The sequence below is a fragment of the Carcharhinus amblyrhynchos genome, chromosome 21 (assembly GCF_965287045.1).
Source record: "Carcharhinus amblyrhynchos chromosome 21, sCarAmb.v2.hapA, whole genome shotgun sequence".
Lineage (NCBI taxonomy): Eukaryota > Metazoa > Chordata > Chondrichthyes > Carcharhiniformes > Carcharhinidae > Carcharhinus > Carcharhinus amblyrhynchos.
The window spans coordinates 2006409-2023317 of record NC_137344.1 but is presented as its reverse complement, the minus strand read 5'-3'; the positions used below and the strand labels follow the sequence as shown (position 1 = coordinate 2023317).

At 42.6% G+C, this 16909-nt stretch overlaps 1 protein-coding gene across 6 annotated transcripts in view; it reads left to right on the top strand.

Annotated features, from left to right (window-relative positions):
- Positions 1-16909, top strand: part of LOC145356524 (C-Jun-amino-terminal kinase-interacting protein 4-like) — a 315087-nt gene that overhangs the window by 244814 nt on the left and 53364 nt on the right. For all 6 annotated transcript variants that reach the window (XM_080209269.1, XM_080209264.1, XM_080209266.1 and 3 more), the window contains 4 exons: positions 5579-5731; positions 6842-6896; positions 7373-7503; positions 7613-7669. In XM_080209269.1, the coding sequence (XP_080065395.1) occupies positions 5579-5731; positions 6842-6896; positions 7373-7503; positions 7613-7669 (396 nt within the window). The remainder of the gene's footprint in view (positions 1-5578; positions 5732-6841; positions 6897-7372; positions 7504-7612; positions 7670-16909) is intronic.

Here is a 16909-nt window from a genome sequence, read left to right as displayed (position 1 = left end):
CCCCTCCAAGGCACTCACCATCATGATTTGGAAATATATCATCGTTCCTTCGCTGGGTCATATTCTGGAATTCCCTCCCTAACGGCATTGTGGATCAACCCACAGCATGTGGACTGCAGCAATTCAAGAACGCAACTCACCGTCACTTTCTCAAAGGCAACTGGGGATGGGCAATAAATGCTGGCCAGCCAGCCAGCAACACAGTAAAAAGTCTGACAACACCAGGTTTTAGTCCAACCGATTTATTTGATAGTAAACTCACAAGCTTTCGAGGGGACTCCCTCTTCATCAGGTGAATGGCATTCACCTGACGAAGAGGGAGTCCCCTCGAAAGCTTGTGAGTTTACTATCAAATAAATCGGTTGGACTAAAACCTGGTGTTGTCAGACTTTTTACTGTGTTTACCCCAGTCCAACACCACATCAGCCAGCAACACCCATGTCCTACAAATGAATTTTAAAAAGTATCATTAATTCATGTGAGTCTAATGCTCCCAATTTCAGTCCTCAAAAAGTCACAATTTGTTTGATAATTTAGTGTTAATGTCAATGCACTGTTTTACATTGGTGTAAATATTAAATCTGTAGCTGTAATCCCCGAAAGATGTGTTTTTTGAGTATGCTTGTGGCAGCCATGAATCACTGTGAAATTGTCATTTCATATGGGAAAAGCCACCCAACTATCCTTTACTCTGGAAAAGGATGACTAAACAGCATTGTAGAAACCAAAACCCAGCAGAGAATGTCATTCTGTGGCAAACTATTTCACATCTGCAGTGCAAATTCTATCAGCATTAAGAAAAATATGGTGCAACTGTCAGTAGGCAAGATGTGCTCTGAGACCAAACAGATTTTATTCTTATTCACTCATGGGATGTGGGCATCACTGGATAGGTCAGCATTTATTGCTCACTAGATCAGAAAACAAAAACATTTCAACACTTAGAATGCTTAATTTAATCATTATGCTGCATAAAGCTAAATCTCACGGGATCCAGGGTGAGGTACCTAAATGGAATCAAAATTGACTTCTTGACAGAAGCCAAAGGGTGGTTGTACAGAGTTTTTTTTCAAACTGGAGGCCTGTGACCAGCACTGTGCCTCAGGGATCAATGCTGGGCCCACTGTTATTTGTCATTTATATTAATGATTTGGATGAGAATATAGAAGGCATGGTTAGTAAGTTTGCAGGTGACACCAAGATTAGTGATATAGTGGACAGTGAAGAAAGTTATCTCCGATTGCAACAGAATCTTGATCAATTGGGCCAGTGGGCTGATGAATGACAGATGGAGTTTAGTTTAGACAAATGCGATGTGATGCATTTTGGTAGATTGAACCAGGACAGGATTTACTCATTTAATGGTAGGACGTTGGAGAGAGTTACAGAACAAAGAGATCTAGGGTTACATGTTCATAGCTCCTTGAAAGTGGAGTCACAGGTGGACAGAGTGGTGAAGAAGGCATTCGACATGCTTGATTTCATTGGTCAGAATATTGAATACAGGAGTTGGGATGTCTTGTTGAAGTTGTACAAGACATTGGTAAGGCCACAATTGGAATACTGTGCAACTCTGGTCACCCTATTATAGAAAGGATATTATTAAACTAGAAAGAGTGCAGAAAAGATTTACTAGGATGCAACCGAGACTTGATGGATTGAGTTGTAAGGAGAGGTTGAATAGACCAGGACATTTTTCTCTGGAGCGTGGGAGGCTGAGGGGTGACCTTTTCTGGATTAAATAGTCTAGCGATAATATCACTAAGCTGTTGCCTCCCTATTAATAAATTCTGAACGGCAGTGCTTGATTATATTGATTGAATTGAAATGTCATTGCCAGAATCTATTGCTGTTGTTCTCACCCTTCCGACCAGAAGCCTGCCTTTACTTGAAGGAGCAGTTCTTTCATTTTAGGTTTTGACTAATGCACCTACATGGTTTCTCTGGCCCCTTTTAGGTCAAACCAAATAAACAAACTCAAGTTAAATCCGGGCAAAGTAAAAGGGGCAGCTTCCCAAAAGGAGGGGGAACAGCCCAAACAAAACCGAAGTACAAAGGGAAACTTGAAAACATCAAATTTAAAATATAAAAGTAGAATATAAAAGTAGAGAGGTCTTGCTGCAACTGTACGGGGCACTGGTGAGGCCGCAGCTGGAGTACTGTGTGCAGTTTTGGTCACCGCACTTGCGGAAGGATATTTTGGCCTTGGAGGGAGTGCAGAGGAGGTTCACTAGGCTGATACCAGAGATGAGAGGGTTGGACTATGAAGAGAGACTAAATAGACTGGGTCTGTACTCGTTGGAGTTTAGAAGGATGAGGGGGGATCTTATAAAGACATGTAAGATAATGAAGGGGATGGATAGGGTAGAGGTAGAGAGATTCTTCCCGCTCAGAAAGGGTAGGAGGACAGCCTCAAGATAAGTTGGGGGGGGGGGGGGGGGGGTGCAGTTTAGATCAGAGTTGAGGAGAAACTTCTTCATTCAAAGGGTGGTGAATCTCCGGAATTCTCTGCCTTTTGAAGGGGCGGAGGCTACCTCACTGAATATATTTAAGTCACGGGTAGATAGGTTTCTGATAGTCAAAGGAATTAAGGGTTATGGGGAGAAAGCGGGAAAGTGGATCTGATCCACTTCAGATCAGCCATGATCTTATTGAATGGCGGGGCAGGCTCGAAGGGCTAGATGGCCTACTCCTGCTCCTATTTCTTATGTTCTTATTATGTTCTTATAGAGGTCTGTAAAATAATGAGGGGCATAGACAAGATAATACATAAGAACATAAGAAATAGGAGCAGGAGTAGGCCATCTAGCCCTTCGAGCCTGCCCCGCCATTCAATAAGATCATGGATGATCTGAAGTGGATCAATTCCACTTTCCCACCTGCTCCCCATAACCCTTAATTTCCTTGTCTATCAGAAATCAATCTAGTTAGATAGATAGGTAGATTGTCAATATATTTTCTAAAAGGTAGGAGAGTTTAACACCAGAGGGCATAGTTTGAGGTGAGAGAGGAGAGATACAAAAGTGTCCAGGGGGGCAATTTTTTCACACAGGTGGTGAGTGTCTGGAACAAGCTACCAGAGGTAGTAGTAAAGGAGGGTACAGTTTTATCTTTTAAAAAGCATTTAGATAATTGGGTGTAGAGGGCCAAATGCAGGCAATTGGGATTAGCTTAGGGGTTTTAAAAAAAGAGTGTCATGGACAAGTTGGGCTGAAGGGCCTGTTTCCATGCTGTAAACCTCTATGACTCTCTAACCTTTTACGATGTTACAAATTAAATAGGTATAATTTGGCAAGAATTAAAAAGTTAACTTTATAGCTGGAACCAAGGTTCAGGAATAGGCTTGCAACAATTATGATTTATTGCTGTTTATGTCTACCCTCCCAATTGGTCAAGGGATGGATTGTGTGTGTTTGTTTGTGATGCTTTGAACTGCAACCAATTCTATGAAAAAGAAAAAGGAAATATTAAGACCAGTGCTTTACAAAGAATCATAGCGTTTTCATTCATATTGGACAACAGGTAAGAGTATTCTTAAGAAATTGTGCCAACAGTGCAAACTGTGCACCACCGTGGGAACCCCTCCCAGTCCCCAGTTTGAATGATTATTATGTAAATGTTTTCATGCTGTGCATAACAATGTAAGTGTATTTCCTGGCCAAATCATGGGAGCACTCTAAATGTCGATTCATTTTGGCTGCTTTGGGAAGGAGCTATTTTAATAAAACACTGTATCTCAAAAGGGCTTTTATTAAACTGCTTGGAGTATACATTGAGCTAAAGTGAATCTGAATCCAGTCAGAAAAACTGAACTGACTTACTGGAATTGGAGCTTGAGTAATGCCATGGTAACAAAAGAGATGGGATGCTCAGTGTACCACTTTTTTTTTCTGCTTAGATTGTGGTAATTTGGCCACAAAAAGGTAGTCAAATGCATTGTGATATTCAATCTTCTTTACTTATAAAATATTGAATTAAAGCACAGCATGGACTCAGAATGGAGGCAGCCTGGGGGCACAGTAGTTGGCACTATTCCTTTTTAGCGCCAGGCCCCGGGTTTGATCCCCAGCTTGGGTCACTGTTTGTGCGGAGTCTGTGCATTCTTCCCATGTCTGCATGGGTTTCTTTTGGATGCTCCGGTTTCCTCCCACAGTCTAAAAGACATGCTGGTTAGGTGCATCAATTGGCCATGCTAAATTCTCTGTGTACCCAAACGGACACCGGAGTGTCATGATTAGGGGATGTTCACAGTAACTTCATTGTAGTGTTAATGTAAGCCTACTTGTAACATTAATAAATAAACTTAAAATTTAAACTTAAGTTACACAGGTCCCTTGTGGTAAGATTAAACCCACAAAAACCTGCGCTACCAATGACATTACTCCCATGTGCTCCAACTGAATAAAGACATCAGTCTATACATTCAAATCATAAAATCCCTGCAGTGCAAAAGGCGGCCATTCAACCCATCAAATCTACACCGATTCTCCAACAGAGCACCTTACCCAGACCCTATCCCTGTAACTCCATATATTTACTCTGCTAATCCACCTAACCTCTATATCCTGGGAAACTAAGGGGCAATTTAGCATAACCAATCCACTTAACCTGAACGTCTTTGGATTGTGAGAGAAAACCGAGCACCCGGAGAAACCCATGCAGAAACAGGGAGAACTTGCGAACACCGCTCAGTAACTCAGGCCCCTGAACCATTTCCAGTTGAATGTCCACAGGTAAATTTCCTTCTGGAACTTTTGTTGTCTTCGAGTCCTGGCATAGACAAATGTGATTCTGGTATCTGCAAATGACTCTCACATTGGTCAAAGATGCTGGAACACTTTGGTTGAGAGTAACTCCAGGCAGTATCATTGGCTGCTGCCAGAATTCCTTACGTAGACACAATTATTCAAGCTGAAATGTCTCTCCTTAGCATGGTAGTCATGTCTCTCCTGCTTTTCCTGTCTCCTTCCCACTCTTGCTTTGACATCTGGATTTGGCAAATCCAGATGAGACATTGGCTTCCTGCCCATCAGTTATTTAGCTGGTCAGAATCCTGCTGTTTGTGATGTGATCTGATACTGGAACAAGAACCAGGAGACCTTAATTCCCAAACTATCACCTGTCATTCTCCTCAATCCTCCTTTTCAGTGTCTGAACAGCTCGTTCTGCGAAACCATTTGAAGCTGGGTGAAAAGGCACAGTATGCACATTCAAATAGGAAGATGCTTACTGTAACAGGCCATTTCCTTTCTCGAATGTGAAGTGTGGAAATCTAGGTGGAAGGGAGAAATGAAAAATTCAAGCTAACTATTAAGAGATGTCTGCTATCTTGATGGCCAACTCTTCCTAGTGTTCATGGCATTCAGATCTTTCCAAGTGAAGAATTATGACTGTGTTCTGTGCATTTATCAATAATAGGCTTCAGGTTTCTATTCTCTGGGGTGGGGCAAGACGTAATGCTTTCTTGCTGTCAGCTGCTGAATCAAGGGTCAACACTCATGGTTCTTCCCCTTTATCATTAATATCAATAACTTTGCAATTATTTATGTAACTGTTACTTGTTCTTTCTCTCATTTAGAAATGCACTGAATGTGGTGAAGAATGACCTGATAGCAAAGGTTGATGAGCTGACATGTGAAAAGGATGTGTTGCAGGGAGAGTTGGAGTCGGTCAGACAAGCCAAACTGAAGCTGGAGGAGAAGAATAGAGATTTGGAGGAAGAGCTGAGGAAGTGAGAATTGATTTATTGCTTCCACCACCCCAATACTTTAGTGTGCAAGGATACAGTTATGCTGATACTTGTGACTTCAGTGTGGCATTCCTTCAGAAGTTACTGACGAGAGTGCGGATTGTTGTTACTGGACCGTGTACTGCTGTGCTTTAACAAACTCAAAATGTCCTTCAGCATTTGTTTTAACTGTCTGATGCAGTTATGTTTCACAATGTGCTGATGTGGAGATGCCAGCGTTGGACTGCGGTAAACACAGTACGAAGTTTCACAACACCAGGTTAAAGTTCAACCGGTTTATGTGGTAGCAAATGCCACTAGCTTTTGGGGCTCTGCCCCTTTGTCAGGTGAGTGGAGAGTTCTGATCACAAACAGGGCGTATAAAGTCACATGTTCAGTTTACGGAATACTGATTAGAATGCGAGTCTTTACAGCTAATCAAGTCTTAAAGGTGCAGACAATGTGAGTGGAGATGACATTAAGCATAGGTTAAAGAGATGTGTATTGTCTCCAGACAGGACAGTAAGTGAGATTCTGTAAGCCCAGGCAAGTCATGGTGGGTTACAAATAGTGTGACATGAACCCAAGATCCTGGTTGAGGCCGTCCTCGTGGGTGGAACTTGGCTATCAGTTTCTGCTGTCGTGTAAGCGCAGTCGCTGAGCAGAAACTGATAGCCAAGTTCCTCCCACGAGGACGGCCTCAACCAGGATCTTGGGTTCATGTCACACTATTTGTAACCCACCATGACTTGCCTGGGCTTACAGAATCTCACTTACTGTCCTGTCTGGAGACAATACACATCTCTTTAACCTATGCTTAATGTCATCTCCACTCACATTGTCTGCACCTTTAAGACTTGATTAGCTGTAAAGACTCGCATTCTAATCAGTATTCCGTAAACTGAACATGTGACTTTATACGCCCTGTTTGTGATCAGAACTCTCCACTCACCTGACGAAGGGGCAGAGCCCCGAAAGCTAGTGGCATTTGCTACCACATAAACCTGTTGCACTTTAGCCTGGTATTGTGAAACTTCTCACAATGTGCCTGCAGAGCCAGTAAACTAACAACGTTCTGATCCATTTATTTCTAATTGCAATATTTTCTTTTAGAGTGCGGTTAGAAGCTGAAGAAGCAAAGAGCAGAGCCAAGGAGGATTCTGATGAGGTACACGTTATCTCTGTTTTTACCACTCCAAACAGTTTGTGTGTATATTCCATTTTCAAATTCCCTTCTGTTTTGCAACTAGTTTCAAGCCAACAGCAGACAACTTGCTGTCACTTCTCGATTGAAACTTCTTACAATAGTAAGACTTGACTCTAGTCATTTGGTCCCAAAATAGTCTCTTCCCAGTTTTTTCCCACTCCCTCATTCAGTTCAGAGTTTCACTGAACAAACTTCCTTACATATTAGTTCCACAATGGTTATATTTGTCATGTATCCCAGAGAGGGCCACTCGGGAAGTTCACTTACAACATTGAACATTGGGACAGGGAATCAGGGATCCTCCTTGACAATTTGGGAAATTTGTTGAATTCTGTGCCATTCTTCAGGGTAAAAATACATTTGTGTCTGATGAAAACAGCACTGAACTGGTGAAAAACAATCTGCCATGTCTTGCTTTTTTGTGTTTCAAAAAAAAGAGTGATGTTCCTACTGCTCAGAGAAAGCGCTTTACTCGGGTGGAGATGGCCCGTGTTCTCATGGAGCGTAACCAGTATAAGGAGCGGCTGATGGAACTGCAGGAAGCTGTGCGATGGACAGAGATGATCCGGTAGGAGTTCTCCAACTGGAAAAGTAATCTACAATTTCTGTTTGTTTATTTCTAACCTTCCTTGGCTGGAATTTTAAATCCCGTTTGTTTATGTATCTTTTGTGTTCAGTGCCTCGAGAGAAAACCCATCAATTCAGGAGAAAAAGAAATCCACCATCTGGCAGTTGTAAGTCTTAATTTTATTTCTAACTGTGTTGGTCACACAGCTGGTTTTGGGATTAGTTGTTAAGTCTGAACTAGAGAGAAAAGAAATGCAAACAGGAGAGGTTAAATCTATAATACCATTTCTGAAATGGACAAACATTCTCAACTTGTATTTGGTAGAAATTGGGCCTGATTTTACCATTTTCATTCGAAGTGCTGAATCTGGGTGTAATTCAGATCCGAATTAGAAATCTGCTTTCAGGTGCCCCCATACGCACTCAGGCTGGAAAAAAAAATTGCCACTCTCATTCGCATTGCCCAAAATGGTCGGAGCTCTGAACTGCGCACGCACAGTTGGAAAAAAAAGTTTAAAAAAACACACTCGTGTCAGATCGCTCCCAGGCTGCAGAAAGTGGAGAAAGTGGCCCCTACAGACATCACTGTCCCTTTTATTGACCCACCCCCCACTACCCACAGGCATCGCTGTCCCCCTTATCCATCCCCCCCACTACCCACACACATCACTGTCCCCTTATCAACCCCCCCGCTACTCCCACACATCACTGTTCCCCTTATCGACCACCCTGCTACCCCCACACATCACTGTCCCCCTCAGCCACTTCCCCCACTACCCACAAACATCGCTGTTCTCTTCCCCACCCCCCCCCCCACCTCCCCGCTATAGAGACCAATTTTCCACCCCCCCAGAGAATGATCTGACCTGCCTCCCTCCTCCATCCCCTGTCACTGAGAGTCAGGGAGCCATTGGACATTCTGAATGCGCTCTTCAGCAACTGGAGCGCCCGATTCAGACCTTTATTTAGCAGGTCCGTTACAGCGCAGTTCCGGATTGGCAAACGCTGTGGTAAAGGGGAAAGTGCTGATAAAGTTGGGCGGGCAGTTCATTAATTCAATTTAAATATATGCAAATGCATTTAAATTGCTGTTGCACCCATTTTGGGCACGAAGCAGATCGTCACCATTCCCAGGTTTTGGTAAAGTGGCAGTTTGCGTGGATCACGTTAATGGCCTCACACCCGACTTTACCATGTTTTCATGCCCAAAAACGGGCACGACGCAATGGTAGAATCAGGCCCATTGTTTCCTAATGTGTGCATGTTTGTCCAGTGAAGTTTACTTATGTGCACTCTGTTTAGTTGGAGCACGTGGCGATCCCATGTTTACATGCAGTGGTAGACAACCTGCAGCTCGGGGCCACGTACAGCCCATCTAGGTTCTGAGTGCGGTCCACTAGACATTTTGTTGACCATAATCCACTCGCAGGGTTGTCACGTTCTGCTAATTTCTGTCCGGATTTTTTCCTATTGGTGTGACTGAACTTGTGCGTAAAGCAAGAGCGAGGGAAGTGAGGTTCACGCTGATTGCACACAGCATTGACTGAGAACTCTGTCCTCCCTCTGCACCCAAACTGTGAATATATATTGTTTTTACCATTTTAAAGTTGATGATATCCTTATTAATATTTTCTATAACTCATTAAATATTTGGTGTATATTAAATGTATTCAATCTTATTCATGGGGTCATGGTTAATGATTTCAATTTTGTGGGCTGCTGTGATAAAGAAGGGTCACTCATACAGCTCACTCACTGGCCTAGGTTCCCCATCACTGTTTACATGAACAGACAAATGCCACTCCTTTCTTCCCATGCCACATTTATTAATATGAATAATGGGAATTATATATATATGCAAGATCAGGCTTGGTCTAATTTTTTCCAGACAAAATGCTTCAGCAGAAATGTCCTGTGCACCTCACTTAAAAAGGTGCTCCGTATTTCCTGCCAAATCCCTTTAATTCAAGCCTATTTTACATTATATCCATTCATTCACTGGGCAGAGGTTGATCTTTACATGAGCAAGCATAGCATTAAAGAAGCATCTGTTTTCACACTGCTGGTCCACACCGAATTCCTAATGTACCATTAGTCACTTAGCAGGGACAGATTGTAACTTGTTTCAGAACAGGTACATGACCCACTGGACAAGGTAAGAGTGATCCTGTCGAGCAACATCCACCTTCTATGATTACTAAGATTTAACTGGGTTGTTGATGCTTTGAGATAATGACTGGGTCAGCAAACCAGAATCACCAGTCAGTGGAGGCCAATTACCAGAGATTTATTGGAATTTTCAATCCCTATGACATCAGGAACAGGCTAACTGCCTGGAACGGGTTTCCTGCGCACCAGACAAACCTGCAGGCTCCAGCTGCAGCTATTGTGGCCAGTTTTTAAATTTAAAAGTTGTTGAGTGGATGCTTCAAGCAGGAAGCTCCTTCTCTCTCTCACCTGGCTGCTGTTCCTTCCAAGATTTGATTGATCCTTCAGGTTCAAGAGATTGCTTATATTTTCTATGATTAGAAGGTGAATATGGCTTCTGATTACTCAGGAAAACATCTTTACCGGGTGACTGTTGCCCACACATTGCAAGGTCGAGATCCCAGGATCCCAACCCAAAGTCTAATCTTTGCCCTTTGCTCCTGTTTTTTAATGCAGGGTTAACTGATATTTATGGAACCAGGGTTGCATTGATCTGTGATTGCCTGTTGGTTCACAGTCTTGCTATCCCTCCAGGAAACCATCAGGGTCATGTTAATAAGTAATTTGTCACAACATTTGTCCCTTGTTGAATGGTGTCCAATAACCAATCAATCATCTAGATGAAATTGATCTTGTTCCCAGCTCAACACCAGTCAGATAATAAGCCTATGGATGAAATGGCTTATGGTACCACAAAAATTAGCGCAGGCAACACCCATGATCCCTCCACTCCCTTTTTACAATGTGTGACATCCTACTGAAGGACTTTCTTGCCACCTTATCAAGTGTTTAGACCTTCAGCTGACACTGTTACTATTTTTAATGCAATTTACTGTCAGAAAAAACCTGAATACAACTTATTATTGAATTATTAATGACTTATTTTCATTTTTTTCATGTGCCCTGTTGATATTCAACTGCAGCCTGTGGGTATTTTTGATGTGATTGTTGCTTTGGTTTCTTCTTTGACTCTAACTGTAACTGCATTTAGTAGCTGCTTGTTTCTGATATGATAGGTTGTGCCAAAGCATCTCTAACACATGGGCAGTTGAGGCTCAGTTTATCTGGGATCTGCTGGCTTGTTCATGGCAATAGTGCGGACTTTTATTGAGAAAAAGAATGAGATTGCTTTCTGTTTTTCAAATTCATTCAGCTCATTTTTCAAAAGCATGTGTTTTTTCAGTGTGATTGAGTGGACAAACTAGTTGTGTGTAGGATTGGCTTTCGGAGACTGTGCTGACAATCGCTGGAACATTGGGCCATATTTTATATTTACCATAGAGAAACGTAAATTAATGAAAAATTTGTAATTAATTCTCCATTTATGTATAGATTTAATATGCTGATTTGTAAAACTCTGAGGTGGCAGAGTGGAGTAGTGAACATCAGAAGTTAGGTTCAAAGTTTAAACAACTTTACCTGTTGCAGTTGCCTTTCATTCTAAAGTTTAGGCACAATTAAAGGGCTAATCTGTTTTAAATCCCACCACAGCAATGTGAGAATCCAATCAAACTTGGAAATAAAATGCTTGTATCAGTGAAAGTAACCATAAAGCTGTAAACAACAATAGACTCACGAATATAGAAACAAAACCTGCCTCCCTTACCTGATCTGAGCCTTTGGGTGACTCCAGTCCTGCATTATCATATTTAACTCGTGACTGACCTTTAAAGAGGCTGCAGGGCACACTGTCGTAGTAGTGGCTTGCCAACCTCTTCTCTACCAGCTTAAAATGGTCAATAAATGCTAGCCTTGCAAATATGTCCTGATACTGAGCATTAATGTTGAATAAACTAATTAAAATGCTATGAGTCATCTCACCAGTGGGGCAAATGTTCAGTGTATTTGAGCTGTCAAGGGTGTTTAAGTAAAAGAACCAATTTTTTATTTGCTTACAAGTCAGCTGTACCTGGCAGCTCAGCTGTGGGCTGCATTCCAAGTAGCATTAAGTAGAATTGTAAGCAGGTTACTAAGCTGTTCCTGTGCATTGCCTACTGGTCAGCTCAACAGAATCAATGGGGATTCTTGGTGTCAGGATTAAGTCCGGACCCAATGAATATCAGTCCAGAAAACCTGAATGTCTTCCTTAATTATACTCTGTAGGTAGAAAATATGATCTGGTGGCCATTACGGAAACGTGGTTGCAGGGTGACAGGGACTGGGAGCTGAATGCCCAGGGGTATCAAGTGTTTAGGAAGGATAGATGGGAGGAAAAAGGGGGTGGGGTAGCTCTGTTAATTAAGGATAATATCAGGGCGGTAGTAAGGGAAGATATAGGCTCCAAAGAGCAGAACGTGGAATCGTTGTGGGTGGAGATGAGGAATAGTAAGGGGAGGAAGACGCTGGTGGATGTGGTCTATAGGCCCCCAAATAATAACTTAGAGGTGGGGCAGGCTATAAACAAGGAAATAAATGATGCCTGCAGAAATGGAACGGCGATAATTATGGGGGATTTTAATCTGCATGTTGATTGGTTGACCCAAGTCGGACGCGGTGGGCTTGAGGAAGAGTTCTTGGAATGCTGTCGGGATAGTTTCCTTGAACAGTGTGTGACGGAACCTACGAGGGAGCGAGCTATCTTAGATCTGGTGTTGTGTAACGAGGCAGGTAGAATTAGGGATCTTCTTGTGAGGGATCCTCTTGGGACGAGCAATCATTGTATGGTTGAGTTTTTGATGCAGATGGAGGATGAGAAAGTAGGGGCCCGAACCTCTGTCCTCTGCTTGAACAGAGGGGAGTATGATAGGATGAGAGAGGAATTGGCAAATGTAGATTGGGGGCGCAGATTGGTCGATAGGACGGCTGAGGAACAGTGGAGGATTTTTAAGGAGATCTTTTTCAGTACTTAGCAGAAATATATTCTGGTGGTAAAGAAGGAATGTAGAAGGGATAACCAGCCGTGGTTATCAAAGGAAATAAAGGAGAGTATTAAATTAAAGCTGATGCGTTCAGAGTGGCTAAAAGTAGTGGGCGATTAGAAGATTGGGAAAGATTTAAAAATCAAGAAAGAATACCTAAGAAGTTGATAAAGAAAGGAAAGATAGACTATGAAGCTAAACTAGAACTAAATATAAAAAAGGACAATAAGAGTTTTTACAAATATATAAAGAGGAGGAGGCTGGCTAGAGTGAATGTTGGACCCTTAGAGGATGAGAGGGGGGATTTAGTGGTGGGAGATGAGGAAATAGCTGAGGCTTTAAATAAGTTTTTTGCCTCGGTCTTCACGGAGGAGGACACGAATAGTTTGCCGGATATTAAAGATAGAAGGATGGTAGGAGTTGAGGGCCTGAATGCGATTGCTGTCACTAGAGAGGTAGTGCTTGATAGACTAATGGGACTGTCCCCAGGACCGGATGGAATGCATCCCAGGGTTCTGAAGGAAATGGCAGAGGGTGATAGTGGATGCCTTAGTAATTATTTACCAAAATTTGCTGGATTCCGGGGAAGTGCTGGAAGATTGGAAAACGGCTGATGTTACGCCGCTGTTTGAAAAAGGTAGCAGACAAAAGGCAGGGAATTATAGGCCGGTTAGTTTAACGTCTGTAGTTGGAAAAATGCTTGAATCCGTCATCAAAGAAGAAATGGCGAGGCACCTAGAAAAGAATGGTTTGATAGAGCAGACGCAGCACAAATTCATTAAGGGGAAGTCGTGTTTGACGAATTTATTGGATTTCTATGAGGTTGTGACTAGTGCGGTAGACAGAGGGGAACCGGTGGATGTGGTGTTTTTAGATTTTCAAAAGGCGTTTGATAAGGTGCCTCATAAAAGGCTGCTACAGAAGGTTAGGGTGCACGGAGTTGGGGGTAGGGTGTTAGCATGGATAGAGGATTGGTTGTCTAATAGGAAGCAGAGAGTTGGTATCAATGGGTGCTATTGTGGTTGGTGACTAGTGGAGTGCCGCAGGGATCGGTGCTGGGGCCTCAACTATTTACCATTTATATAGACGATCTGGAGGAGGGGGCTGAGTGTAGGGTGATGAAATTTGCTGATGACACAAAGATGAGTGGAAAAGCAAATTGCGTGGAGGGTGTGGAAAGTCTGCAGAGGGATCTGGATAGGCTAAGTGAGTGGGCGAGGACCAGGCAGATGGAGTATAATGTTAGCAAGTGTGAGGTTATCCACTTTGGCAGAAATAATAGTAGGAGGGATTACTATTTAAAGGGCGAAAAGCTGCAGCATGCTATGGTGCAGAGGGACCTGGGGGTCCTTGTGCACAAGTCGCAGAAACCCAGTCTGCAGGTGTCGCAGGTGATCAAGAAGGCGAATGGAATGTTGGCCTTTATAGCGAGAGGAGTAGAATATAAAAGTAGGGAGGTCTTGCTGGAACTGTACAGGGTACTGGTGAGGCTGCAGCTGGAGTACTGTGTGCAGTTTTGGTCGCCGCACTTGCACAAGGATATATTGGCCTTGGAGGGAGTGCAGAGGAGGTTCACTAGGCTGATACCGGAGATGAGGAGGTTGGACTATGAAGAGAGACTAAATAGACTAGGTCTGTACTTGGAGTTTAGAAGGATGAGGGGGGATCTTATATAAGATAATGAAGGGGGTGGATAGGGTAGAGGTAGAGAGCTTCTTCCCGCTTAGAAAGGATAGTAGGACTAGAGGACACAGCCTCAAGATAAGGGGGGAGCAGTTTAGATCAGAGTTGAGGAGGAACTTCTTCACTCAAAGGGTGGTGAATCTCTGGAATTCTCTGCCCGTTGAAGTGGTAGAGGCTACCTAGCTAAATATATTTAAGTCACGGGTAGATAGGTTTTTGATAGACAGGGGAGTTTAGGGTTATGGAGAGAAAGCGGGAAAGTGGAACTGATCCACTTCAGATCAGCCATGATCTTATTGAATGGCGGGGCAGGCTCGAAGAGCTAGATGGCCTACTCCTGCTCCTATTTCTTATGTTCTTAAGACACCATGCCACCACCTTCATGAGGTCATTTGGGGATAAATGGCAAATGATGCCCATTTCCCATGAGCAGTTTAAAAAAAGATAAGATCCCCAATTCTATTCCTGATCCAAGATGTGTTAGCTGACCTCGACAGAGTTGATATTATTGACCTTCGTGTTCCTGAATTAGGGAGGGGAAGATCCAACTGATTGCCTCCAGCTTAGCCTTCCAGTATCTCCTGGAAAATGTGTTTGTGTGAAAATGTTGAGTAAGACTGTGTCACTATTCTCTCACCACTTCTGTCAAGTAGCCTGCTGGCAGTCATCTGTATTTAGAGGATGGACAATTAGCTGAGGGACCAGACATAGCAAATATTTGTGGAAGTGTACCCTATTATTACTCACAGAAGCCTGTTCAAGCATAGAGACACTATAATCTGAGATGGGAACAGAGAGGTGGAAGAATATTCTAGGTGTTTAATAGCTCGAAGTTCAAATTCTACTTTTCCAAGTGAAAACTAAATACCTGATTCTAAACTGCAGACATGGCTATATTTTTAAAAAATTAATTAAAGAAATGTGGGCATCACTGGCAACACCAGTACTTATTACCCATCCCTAATGCTAGGCCAGCCAGTGAAGCCTAAACCCCAAATGAATAAAAACATTTTGCCCTTGAAAAGGTAGTGGTGAGCTGTCTTCTTGAATCTATTATGGTTCAGGTCACAAACTCCAAAGTGTTTTATGGAGCCCAGCTGGATCATAAGTTTTGCATCTTGAATTTGGCTAGGATAAGCATGAGATGTTTCACTTCAATATTATTCAAATGACCCACTTGAGAGTTTTTATCAAACAAAGTTTATTTAAGAACATAGTTAACATTATGGAAAGAAAATTAGCAAGAATTTTTATCAATTACAAACAAAAACAAACCAATCAAGATGATGTATAACCCTTAACAAATATATCTAAAATGTTCCAATCAAACAAAACCCTTGCCATAAAAACAACTTTTAGACAGGTTCAACGCAGCAAAGACTTAAAGCTCATGTGATACTGGAACCAAGCCATTTCGTTGGAGAACTGAAAATTCTCAGTCTTGTAAGTTCCAGCAGCTCGCTTTGATACACCCAGAACAGCCTTCCAGAACACCTGACTGGTCCAGCCACCACAGCAGATTTTCCGTTTCAAGAAGGCAAAAAACCTTGCTTCCAGCTAACAGCAGTATTTCCAAAACCAGAGAGAGTGACTTCAGTCTGATACCCCTTCTAAAACTAAAACTGCAGCCAAACAGGAAGAAAACCTTAAATTCCCTAGGAAGGAAAAAAACCTGAACAGAACCCATGACTTTTTCTTCTAACAATGTAGGGTCATAAAACTAATCCCAAAATAAACATAAACAACCCCATTTCAGCCACTTAAGTAGCAATCAAAGGATCCCTCTGAGACATCATGGCAACAATAACAATAGCTGAGGCTGTGAGCTGGGAAAACGTGATTTTTTTTTTAAAAACTCTCTTATGGTTACTCTGCTATTTGTGATTTTTATCAATGACTTGGAAGAGTGGGGGCTGAAGAGTGGGTTAGTAAGTTTGCTGATGACACCAAGATTGATGGAGTAGTGGATGAGGTGGAGGGCTCTTGCAGGTTGCAAGAGACATTGATAGGATGCAGAGTTGGGCTTAAAAGTGGCAGATGTACGAGGTGATTCATTTTGGTCAGACAAACTTGAATGTGGATTACAGGGTCAAAGGCAGGGTTCTGAGGAATGTGGAGGAACAGAGAGACCTTGGGGTTCATGTCCACAGATCTCTGAAGGTTGCCACTCAAGTGGATAGAGCTGTGAAGAAGGCTTATAGTGTGTTGGCGTTTATTACCAGGGGGTTTGAGTTTAAGAGCTGTGGGGTTATGCTGCAACTATACAGGACGTTGGTGAGACCACATTTGGAATATTGTGTTCAGTTCTGGTCACCTCACTATAAGAAGGATGTGGAAGCATTGGAGAGAGTGCAGAGGAGATTTACCAGGATGCTGCCTGGTTTGGAGGGTAGATCTTGTGAGGAAAGGTTGAGGGAGCTGGGGCTTTTCTCTTTAAAGTGGAGGAGGATGAGAGGTGACTTGATAGAAGTTTATAAGATGATGACGGGGGTAGATAGAGTGTTCGTGCGAGACTATTTCCTTGGGTGGATGTAGCTGTTACTAAGGGGCATAACTATAAGGTTCATGGTGGGAGATTATTCACTCAGAGTGGTTGGGGTGTGGAATAGACTGCCTGCTGTGATAGTGGAGTCGGACACTTTAGGAACTTTCAAGTGG